Below are 12,428 nucleotides of genomic sequence, written 5' to 3' on the forward strand. Positions count from 1 at the left end.
GGCAGGTCAGAGTTGGCATTTATTGTGTTTGGGTCCAGTCGGCCAGGCTGTCCTCCCAGGCTGTCCAAGGCCTATAAAAGGCATGTTTTGCTCATTGCTTTACTCATTCAACTCCTTGTTGAGTTGGGTCTAGACATAGACTAGGATTAGGGTTTGTTTACCTTTTCCAGAAGGCAGCCCATGGCTGCAAGGGATTATGTACCATGGCTGCAAGGGATTATGTACCTTTTTGTACCATATGAAATACTGAATTTCTAGCCATCTCTCTCTCTCTCTACTCTCCTTTCTGTCTGCATTTTCGCATCAGCATGTTCTAAGTGGTGTTTACATCTGAAAGAAGCATCTCAGAGCTTCCGCATGTAACAGTGTCTCACTTGAAATTTTTTGGATGTATTGCATATGTGCATGTTCCCAATGAAGTAAGAACAAAGTTTGATCCAAAGGCGGAGAAATACACCTTCATTGGTTATGTAAAAAGGTTACAAATGTTATAACCCTACCACTTGTGAGAAGCAAAGATGTTTCTTTGATGAGATGAGTAACCAGTATGCACTAGTCAAGGCAACAAAAGATACAAACGTAAGTAATGATATTACCCCACATATAAATCAGCAATCACAGGTGTTTAGTGGACCTAGAGAGCCCTCTAATAGTGGATCCAATGTTAGTCCATAGTCAGGCAGGTTGAGGATAGATATAGGTACACATGTATCATGCAAAGGGAAGAAAAAGGTAGATCAACCTTTTGTGTCTCATCTATCAACAAATCACTCATATGTGGATGGTGACTCTAGTGGCTCCGAGTAGAGCTTTGATGAGGAGCTTGTCATTTTGTCACTAGTTACTCCTAGTGCAAGGAGAACCAGGGCTGTTTTGAGAATACCTGGTAGTAGTGATCCAAGTGTATGCAGGTCTATGAGGATTAGATACCCTGTTGACAGATTGAGATATGATGTCACTAGTTACTCCTAGTGCAAGGAGAACCAGGGCTGTTTTGAGAATACCTGGTAGTAGTGATCCAAGTGTACGCAGGTCTATGAGGATTAGATACCCTGTTTGACAGATTGAGATATGATGGATATACAACCCATCCCTATGCTTACATACTTAAAACAATATAGGAGTTGGAGCCCATTTGTTTTGAGCAGGTAGTTAGAAATAAAAAATGGAAAGATACCATAAATGAGGAGCTAGCAACATTGGATGCAAATGTAACATGGAAGTTAGTGCCTTTGCCTAAGGAAAAGAAGGCAATTGTGGATGTAAGTGGGTGTATAAGGTCAAGCATTACTCATATGGATCAATAAGGCCATATTGGTTACGAAGGATTATGCATATACCTATAGCATTAACTATGGGTGTATAAGGTCAACCATTACTCATATGGATCAATAAGGCCATATTGGTTGCGAAGGATTATGCATAGACCTATAGCATTAACTATGATGACAGCCCGGTTGCGCGAGAATGGAAACCATGTTTTTGATATGCCTCCAGTGAAGGGTTGGTCTTCACATCAGATGGGTGTAAAGAATGCTTCTTGCATCGTGACTTGCAAGAAGAAGTACACATGATACAACCACCAGGTTATGAGAGTAATGCACACCCTGATTTTGTGTGCAAGTTACGCTATGCCTTGTATGGCTTGAAGCAAGCACCCAGAGTACCAATGTAACATGCATAAATTTTGTTGAGATATCGAGCTCATCTAGTGAGGTGGTGGACACTGATGACCGGCCTGGGAGATAGGCCCACACTTACACCACTGGCATGGCTGGTGAAATCATGGGTGATATGCGGCCAATGGGATGACAGGCTGTGTGACAACGATTCTAGAGACTCGCATAGTTATAGCGCCATCTCATTTAGTTGGGTTCACACTATAGAGAACCCTAGTATGTATTTGGTTAAGTACCTTTTCATATTGTGTGTTCTCTTTTAGAGTTTTGTGAGTGTGTGTGTGCTTGCAAGAGCCCAAGCTATCTTCTCCTCTGCATCTTTTCATGGTATCAGAGCCTGGTTCATGCTAAGGGTTGAAGCAAGAGAAGCACAGGAAGCGGTATGAGGGTAAGAGCGTCATCTACTCTTCCCTATTTGTGTTGGGACGACTACACCCTTGTCGGGAGCTCTACGAGAGGCACCGACAAACGATCTCTAATTGAGGAGCTTTCTTTGTGCGGCAGTAAAGCTATAGGACAGCTATATTGTCCTATTGGACTGAAGTTTTCAAGCCGAAAACGCGTTTCGGGTGCATTTTCGAAAAGCACGCATTTTCGAGCACTGCAGGTAAGTCATCGATTCTATGCAAAACTCTGTTTTAAGAACTGCGGGAAGACAAATTGGTTGTGTACAGACATTGTGTGTGCTGCAAGGAGGTCAAACAGTTGCCACTGGCTGTATGTATGCACATTGAGGTCACTGGTTGTGACATTTGAGTGTAGTACAGTACCATTGCAGAAAATACAGCAGTTTGTGCAGGACAAACCAGAGCGTTGTTTCTGGTAAATTTGTGTGTCTGGAAAGATATCAAATGATAGCATAAACCAGATTGTTGCTGCGAAACTTGACAACAACAACTTCCATGCTTGGAGGTTCAGGTTGACGAATTTCCTGATGGAAAAGGGTTACTAGGACTACATAAAAGGTGAGCATGAGGAGGCACCGGAGATACTGGAGATCAATCCGACTGCTGCAGATGTGAAAGAGTTCAAGGATTGGAACCAAGGAGCCAAAAAAGTTGTGTACTGGCTCTCTATCAGTATACAGGTATCAGTATACATGACACCATGATTGGGCACATACAGGATGCCAAGTCCCCCAAGGAGGCGTGAGACACCTTGGTAAAACTCTATGAAACGAATACCAAGGCACGAAAGATACAGTTGAAGAATGAACTTCATACTGTGGAGAAAAAGAGTATGTCTGTGAATGACTATGCATTGAAGATCAAGGGTATTGTGGAATCCCTTGCATCTATTGGTGTTTTAGTAGATGATGATGATAAGGTGAAAATCTATCTACGTGGTCTTGGGCCACAATACAAGGCGTTCAAGACGTCTATTCAGACTCGGGAAAACATTCCCAATTTTATAGATTTGGTATCTATGTTGATTATAGAAGAGAAGAGCTTGGGTGAAGACCAACAGCCTTCACAGAACAAAAACACTTCAGAGCAACAAGCCTTCTACACAAGTTTAGGAAGAGGATGAGGTAGAGGAGGCCGTGGACGCGGCCAAGGAGGTGGCCAAACAGGTAATCAGAATTATGGCCAGCAGCAGCAACAACAACAACAGTCCCAGAATTCACAACAACAACAACATGCAGGTGGAAGAGGCCAATTCAAAGGCAGAGGGAGTCAAAGAGGTCGTGGAAATTGGCAAAGGCAGTATAATGATACACGTGGATGCCTTTATTGTGGTAAGCCTGGACATGTGCACGTAGATTGTTATAAGAAGCAAGCTGACATGCAAAATGGGAAATTGCAGCAAAATAACTGTGCATCCTCGAGCAGAAACAATGAGGATAATAAAAGGTTGTTTGTTATGTAGCATGTCGTTAATGCGATGTCTGAAAATGTTAAAGCGACACATAAAGATGATGTATGGTACGTTGATTCAGGTGCTTCGAACCACATGACAAGTCTTGGGGAGTGGTTCAAGGAGATGAAAAACCTTGAAAGACCAGGTTTTGTGGAAACAGGGGATGACACTGCTCATCCAATTGCCCATGTTGGAGATGTGCCATTGTCTATGCAGGATGGCAAAGTGAAGTACCTTGCAGATGTACTTCATGTTTCGAACATAACAAAGAATCTGGTTTCAATTGGCCAGATGATTGAGCAGGGTTTGTAGGTTCGATTTAACCCTGATGGTTGTTATGTTGAAGACTTTAAAGACAAGTGCAGGTTGGTTGCAAAAGGCAACAGAGTGGGCAAAATATTTACATTGAATGTAACATGCCTGAAGTGAGTGCTGCAATGTTTGCAAATGGTTCAGGAATTGTTGCAGGCATAGACATTCGGCATAAAAGAATTAGACATGTGAATGTGCAGAGAATAAAGTGTAGTAAAGGAATTGTGACAAGGCTGCCAAAGTTTAAAGTTGAAGGTATGCAGGAAATATGTGAAGCATGCCAATTTTGAAAGCAAACAAATCATGTATTTCCACGTGACAGAAATGTGAGCAGAAATGCACTAGATGTTGTGCATTCAGATGTATGGGGTCCTACGAAGACCATGTCTATGGGAGGCTGCAGGTATTATGTGACATTTATTGATGACCACACAAGGAAAGTGTGGGTATACTTCATGAAGGAGAAGGGTGAGGTGTTCACTCATTTTCAGAATTTTAGAGTTATGGTTTAAAAGCAAACAAGGAAACATGTAAAGTGCCTAAGGTCAAATGGAGGGGGAGAGTACTTCTCCAATGAGTTCTCTGAATTTTTGCAGAAGAATGGTATTCAAAGATAATTTACATGCAGATACACTCCGCAACAAAATGGAGTTACTTAGCGGAAAAACAGGCACATTGCTGAGATTACGCAAGCATTGATGGGAGAGAAGAATATGCCGTATAGCTATTGGGCTGAGGCTATTTCTACAGCAGTTTACATCATGAACAAGACTCCAACTGCAGCCATACATGATGTAACTCTAGAGGAGAGGTTTACTGGCAGAAAACCTACTGATTTGTCTCATTTGAAAGTCTTTGGATGCATTGCATATGTGCATGTGCCAGATGAGCTGAGAACTAAGCTGGATCCAAAAGCTAAAAAATGTGTGTTTATTGGGTATTCCCTTGAGCAAAAGGGATATAGGTGTTATAACCCTGCATGTGCCAGATGAGCTGAGAACTAAGCTGGATCCAAAAGCTAAAAAATGTGTGTTTATTGGGTATTCCCTTGAGCAAAAGGGATATAGGTGTTATAACCCTGCTACATGTGAGTTGAGGGTAAGCAGGGATGTTGTTTTTTATGAGATGAGCACCTAGTACGCTGCTGAGAAAGAAGCTGTTGGGAGACTGATGTGAGTGGAAATGTGGTCGCACAGAATACAAGTCAGCAATCACAGTCTTTGAGTGGACCAGGAGAGTCCTCATCTAGTGGTTCAGTTGATAGACCATGGAGTGGCAGAGGCTGCATCATAATACCAGTCCTGCAAATGTGATTAGTACATCACATAAAGGCAAAGAGAAAGTGGTTGAGCCCCTTAGTATGCCTGACATTTCTGCAGAGCATTCTCATGTTGATGGAGAGTCTAGTGGCTCAGAGGAGATGAGCCTGATGACGATCTTGGGATACCAGCTATGCGAACACTTGGTGTGAAGAAGGCTATGGAAGCCATGAATTCTAAGCTGCGAAGATCTGGGAGAGTGAAGAATCTTGTGCAGAGGTTTACCTATGATGGTTATGTGGCACATCACTATACATACATGGCAAAAGTTTGCAGGTTGTAGAGCCCACATGCATTGATGAGGCTGTTGGAAATGTGTGTTGGGAGAAAGCAGATGGATGCACTATATGGGAATGAGACTTGGGATTTAGTGCAATTGCCTGAAGGCAAGAAAGCCATTGGATGCAAGTGGGTGTATAAAGTAAAACATAATAGTGATGGAAGCATAAGCAGGTACAAGGCTAGATTGGTAGCCAAAGGATATGCATAGACATATGGCATTGATTATGAGGAAACTTTCAGCCCAGTTTTGTTGCCAAGATGGAAACAGTGAGAGTTGTGATAGCAGTGGCTGCGTCAGAGCAATGGTCTTTACATCAGATGGATCTAAAGAATGCACTCTTGCATGGGGATTTGCAGGAAGAGGTGTATATGTTGCAGCCACCTGGTTATGAGGATGTGAGTGACCTCGAGCGTGTTTGCAGGTTGAAGAAAGCCTTGTATGGCTTAAAACAAGTACCAAGAGCATGGTCTGGCAAGATTTTTAAATATCTTGTCACTATTGGCTTTCATGTAGCCAATGCAGATTTCTCGCTGTATGTGAGACACAGTGATAGAGGGGTTGTGCTTGTTGTCATCTATATAGATGACCTGATCATTGGGGGACCATGAATCAGAGATCTTTGATATAAAGATCTTGCTTAGACAGAAGTTTGAGATGAAGGATCTGGGGGAGCTCAAATATTTCTTGGGCATTGAGGTGATTAGGTCAGCACATGGTATTGGATTACTGCAAAGATAGTATGGCTTGGACATGTTGTCCAAGTATGGTATGATAGGCTGTAAGGCTATCTCAGTGCCATTAGATCAGAATGGCAAGTTGAGTGCAGATTCAGGAGAGATTTTGGAGGATCCTACTATGTATAGGCGCATAGTAGGAAGCTTGATCTACATGATAATCACCAGGCCAGATTTGAGCTATGCTGTTGGGTTGGTGAGTCAGTTTATGCAGGTTCCTCGGAAGTCGCATTTGGATGCATTGAGATGCATACTGAGGTATGTGAGGTCTACTTTGCATTGTGGACTATTTTATGAAACTGGGACAGAGATATGTGTACATGGTTACACAGATGCTGATTGGGCTGGTAGTATCTCAGATAGAAGATCTACTGGTGGCTTCATGTTTTCTTTGGGAAGTGCTGCTATAACTTGGAGCAGCAAGAAGCAGCCTACGGTTGCTCTATCCAGTATATAGAGGTCGAGTACAGAGGTACTGCTATGGTAGCATTGAGGTAGCTTGGTTGAGAAAGCTACTTACAGATTTGGGTCTATCAGTGGATAGACAGGTTGTCATTTTCTGTGACAACATTAGCAATATACAGTTGGCCAGGAACCCAGTTTTTTATGCTCGCATGAAGCATATAGAGGTCCACTACCATTTTATCAGAGAGAAGGTTTTGGCAGGAGACATTGACCTTGTTTATGTCAGCACACAAGATCAGGTCGCTGACATCTTCACCAAAGCATTGGGTACAAAGAAGCTCCGCAGATTCAGGGCTTCCCTTGGTGTACATGAGTTGGTGTACATGAGATGGATTTGACCTCGAGGGGGAGTGTTAAGATATCGAGCTCATCTAGTGAGGCGATGGACACTGATGACCCGCCTGGGGGATAGGTCCCACACTTACACCACTGGCATGGTTGGTGAGATCATGGGTGATATGCGGCCAATAGGATGACAGGCTGTGTGACAGCGATTCTAGAGACTGGCATAGTTATAGCGCCAGCTCATTTAGTTGGGTGGGTTCACACTATAGAGAACCCTAGTATGTATTTAGTTAAGTACCTTTTCATATTGTGTGTTCTCTTTTAGAGTTTTGTGAGTGTGTGTGTGTGTGCTTGCAAGAGCTCAAGCTCTCTTCTCCCCTGCATCTTTTCAAATTTAGAGGAGTTTTTACTTGTGAGTGTAGTGAGAGAACCAGTGCGCTATCTTGCAAGCACGGCAAATAATAGAGAGGAGAGAGAATAGAGAACCAGTGCGATATCTTGCAAGCATGGCAAATAATAGAGAGGAGAGAGAATAGAAGACAAGGTGCACCCAAGTGGGATCCCAGATCCCTACAATAATGATGGGCCCCCTCTCCCAAAGGAGCATTTGCTTTGATTTCCACAAGTAAGAATGAGTACAACAGAATGGACTGAATCTGCCCAAAGAACTCAACTGAACTGTTACCTATGTTAGGGTTTGCGCTAATCTCTATATGAGGACTACCAGAGATCAGGCATAGATGCAAGACTAAAATGGTGACATGAGGGATTTATGCATGCTCATATAGGGGCTGGCATCGATCGTGTGGCCAACCACAGCCCATAAGCCCATGGATTTGGCTCCTCTAAGCCTGTCCAATGCTCCCACATAGATCTTTATAGAGATATGCTTTCCGTACATCTTCAGGTTACTGTTAGTGCCTGGGACTCAACGTTCACACGCAATGTTTAATCTATGAATGATGACACATTTGACCGAGATTGCACAAGACACCTCATAAAAGTATTAAAGCATACGGTTACCTTGTACATCATATCTTTTTGCCAATGACAGTGGGTACCTAACAGGCACCCTTCCGGCCATCCCTTGGGAACCCCCACAAGACTTGAGCTTCGGCCCAACACAACCGTAGGCTCATGGATTCACTTCAAGCAGTTGCCACCCCTCACAGGAGCAAAGAGACTTGCTAGACTCATGGGTAGGGAAAACTTTATCATTCATATAAAGCAAACATCCCCAAAGAGTGGTGGACCCCTTTGAGACTGCCCAAAGATGCACCGATTTTGCGGGTGTATTTATACCTCTTCACCTCAAACCCAAAGACCTCCCAAGTTATCTGGGGGACTATCACATGGGCCACCGCTCATCTACACGGATGCAGTGTTTGGGAAAAAATAGGTTCGACTTAGCCTAAAGCCGGCTCAAATTGAATACGAGTCGGCTCAAAAAAATTTGAGAAGGAAAAGCTTCCTTCTCGTTTTTTTTTGAGAAGGAATATGGCCGATTCATTTTAAAAGGAGAAGGATTTTAATTTTTACTATATATAAATAATATAAATATATATAATGTGGACGCCCGCGGTGGATTATTACGAGCATGCTGGCAGCTGCATGTGTGCCAGGTGCCTCAGTGCCTGTGGGGGCGGGTGGCCGCTGGAGTCTGGACAGTGGACACATCAAATTATCGAGATTTGAGAATCGATATTATGCTGCATGCAAGGATTTTACTATTTAGGCTTTAGCTCAAGCCTCAAGCCTCGGCCCTCAACTGCCATTGGCCAAGGTATGATCATCATACCTTGCCATTAGCCTGCTGCATGCATCGTTATCTGCAGACTGCGCAGGCGGCACTGGGCAGGTGAGCCTTGAGGCCCGTTATGTATATGGTATATTCTGGCAGCTGCAAGCCTGCATGGCACATACACTGTGCAGTTCCTCCGACGGTCGACCTCGGACCTCCCTGAGGCTTGCCGCTTGAGCCTTGAGCCCTCAACTTTCAAGTTTCAAAGGTTACTGTTTCACTGACCTCGGACCTCCCTGAGCCTTGAGGCTTGCAAGTTGCCGCTTGAGCCTTGAGCCCTCAACTTTCAAGTTTCAAAGGTTACTGTTTCAAGGCGAACGTTGAAAACCAGCAGCGGTCAACCTCCAGGCTCCAGCCCGAACGGCGAACGACGAACTGTAAGTGTAGTCTGTGAATGGCGAAGACTAGTTTGTAACTTTGTTATATGTTTTCTACGGCCTGCCTTGCACGCAGCCACCGGCCATCATAGCTCCAGCGGCGTCCAGCCGCCTCTGCTTGCTTAACTCTGCTGTTGCCTCGGCCATCATAGCTCCAGCCCGCCTCTCGAGTCTGCTGTTGCCTGTTGTTGTCGAAAACAGCCTGCACCACGATCTCCTTCTAAGTTCTTGGTGAGGAATTCATTAAGGTAATAAGCCTATAAGGTCTCTCTGTGGATATGTTCCAACTTCCGATGCATGCTTGTAGAGAGAGAGAGAGAGAGACTGTGATGTTCTTTGTGAAATTGTGTGTCTGAGCAGTGAACTGTGAAAGTTGAAACTCTCTCAGAAAATTAAGGCAGACGTACTGGGTGCTGGCAACTGAAGATTTTGGGTTTTTCTCCGTGCCAACTCGAACCAGTGAGCATGCAGAAGAAAGTAAAGACTAGTAAGAGGCAAGGAAGCCTTCTTAAATAGGTTCAAGGTAATCCTAAAGCTCCACGCAATAAAGAAAAAATTACTTTCGCAAGTATGTCATCTCATATTGCAGAAAAAGTAGACCTCTCTACTCTATCTCCTGAGGAAAGGGTAGAGGAGGCAAGAAGACAAGGTCGACGAGATCTTTTCCAAGCAGAGTGGTTGGAAGACTTCAAGTGGCTTGAGTACAATAAGGAGGAGGCAAGGTTGTATTGTAAGTTTTGTAAAAAGTATCCACATCACCATAGTGCATATTCATTGAGTGGATCAATCAACTTCAAGGTAAGTAATCTCAAAGCTCATTGCAGTACTGATTGCCATAGGCTTGCTATGCAAGCATGTTTTATGGAGGGAAAGGAAAGCATACAAAGTAGCATTAAAAAGTGAAAGAGTTGAAAGATGAAGCTTTGTTGACATTATTTAAATCTGCATATTTCATAGCTAAGAGAAATGAATCCTTTGCACTTTTTCCACACTTGATATCTCACATGCAAGATTGTGGTGTCCCATACACTACAAGCTTGTATAATGATGATAAAGCTTGTGCGAAAATGGTCTATTGTATTGCTAATTATTTGATGCATGATACGTTAAAGAAAGTTGCTAAGAGTCCATGGTTTGGGGTGCTTGTTGATGAATCCACCGATATTGCCACTCATGGTCATATGGTTATCTACTTTTGTTACGTAGAATCTGAGTGCATAACAAAAGTCTCTTTCTATGGGATTGTGCGCGTGAGTGATGGAACTTCAAAAAGTTTGTTTGACACTTTGATTGCTGAACTCAAGAAGTGCAAGTTGGACCTATCCAAACTAATTGCGTTTGGATCTGATGGATGCTCCACCATGACAGGTAAGGAAAATGGACTTTCAACTCTTCTAAAGAAAAATGTTAATCCTTTTCTTACATCAATACATTGTGTAGCACATAGAACTGCACTTGCTGTCTCTAATGTAGCTAAGAGTAATGACACTTGTAAAAGGATAGATAAACTTATCAATAGTTTAGCTACTTTTTACAATGCGAGCTCTAAGCGCAAAGAAGCACTACGTGACTTGCAAGAGGATTTGGCTTGTCCCATTTTGAAGTTACAACATACTTATGATATTCGATGGTTAAGTCGATATAATGCTTTGAAATCTGTTTGTAGATCATTTGATGCTATCTTGGCTGAGGTAAGAGAGAAAAACTCTCATCTCCACAATGACATTGCGGAGTTTAAGTTTATTTATTGCTTATTTTTCTTGGTGGATATACTCAAATGTTTGGCTTCCTTAAGTAAAATGTTTCAAAAAGATCATGTTGATGTAACCACAATCAATGGTCTAGTTGACAACGAGATTGATCGTATCAAACAATATTACATGGAAGAACCACAACCCGACTGCAATGCTTTTACACATGGAGTAGGAGGCTTTGAAATTTTGCCAGAATATGGATCCGAAAAAGGTCACCTCCTTTCTCTTTGTGAATCACTTCATGGTAATGTTTTCTTTGATGAGTCAATAAAACGCGATATTTATGGTGAAGATTTAAAGAGAGCTTTAGAATTTCAAACCTCTTTTTCTTCTTCTATCATTGCCAACTTGCAAACAAGGTTTGAAGATAATTCCGTACTTAGCAACATGAAGATCCTTGTTCCTGCACAACATCCACTCTTGGAGCGACCGTTGAAAGCATATGGCATCGAAGAAGTTAGGAAGTTAGTGTCATTTTATGGTAAGGATCATGTACTAGGTATGTTTGAATTTAAAGCATTGGTTGATGGTGATGAGTTAAAAAAAGAGTTTAGAACTTTCAAAAATCAAGCTCCAAAAGACTTTGTCCGATATAGCCTAGTAGAAGTCGCTTCTTCAATAGCCAGCAATGCTTCATGGAGAGCGATATATCCCAATTTACTAACGCTTTGTCAAGTTGCATTAGTTCAATGTTGTAGCATTGCAGTGTGCGAAAGAGGCTTTAGTGCGAGAACCATGATCAAGTCTCGCCTTCGAAATAGGCTTGAGACTAAAAGTCTTGATGCTCTTATGAAGATTGCTATTGAAGGGCCAGAAAAATTGTGTGAGGAAGAGCTTCTAGAATGCATTGAGATTTGGAGTGCAAAGGCTCATCGACATCTTTTTAGTTCAGAAGGTATTTGTTCACTTATTGTTCAATAGTGATTTCTTTTATTGTTTTTTGAAACAATTATTATCAATGACTAACACTTTTATGAAGAGGGAAAAAGAGGAGTAGATAGACTACTCCTCTTTTTCCCAAGGGAGCATGGTGTAGCCATGTAAAATGGCAAAGGGGTTCAAATCCCCTACTCTCTCTTAGGTTGGAGATGGCAAAATTTCTTTGTTTGCGAGACATGCTTTTGGAGGTGATTACCTTGCATGCTACTTTTTAACTTTACTCATTTGATATGAAATTATCATGAATAGAATATCTATTTGCTTGTTTATTATTTACAGATATTTCATGCAATCATAGAAGCATTCGATGTTCAAGATTTTAGAGGATTGGAATTTGGGTGGATGCTTTAAACTTATGTTGATTCCAGAATCCAAATGTGACTCAAGTTAAAAGGTATGATTCTTGAAACATTTACACCACTTAAATTATTTTTTTAAAGTTTCATGTTTTGGGTTTGTTATTGCTTTCAAGAGAAGCATTTTCCATCTACTAGTCTCCAATTAGTTTGGTTAGCAAATCTTGCTACTTGTTTTCTAGCAAAGTATAAATTTGTAGTATGTAAAACTTGTTCAAATTTACCCAAGAAGGTCTTTGGCCGGCTCGTGTAGATATGAAGAGG

The 12,428-nt window shown here is 42.1% G+C and overlaps 1 protein-coding gene across 1 annotated transcript; it reads left to right on the top strand.

The window, feature by feature from the left end:
* The first annotated feature begins 10,182 nt into the window (after window positions 1-10,182).
* Window positions 10,183-11,790, top strand: LOC147639613 (uncharacterized). Its single transcript, XM_086781994.1, has one exon. The coding sequence runs from the start codon at window positions 10,183-10,185 to the stop codon at window positions 11,788-11,790; it is 1,608 nt and encodes a 535-aa protein (XP_086638120.1).
* The last annotated feature ends 638 nt before the right edge of the window (window positions 11,791-12,428 follow it).

This window comes from Cibotium barometz, chromosome 3 (assembly GCF_041138505.1).
Source record: "Cibotium barometz isolate CiBa-2024 chromosome 3, ASM4113850v1, whole genome shotgun sequence".
NCBI lineage: Eukaryota > Viridiplantae > Streptophyta > Polypodiopsida > Cyatheales > Cibotiaceae > Cibotium > Cibotium barometz.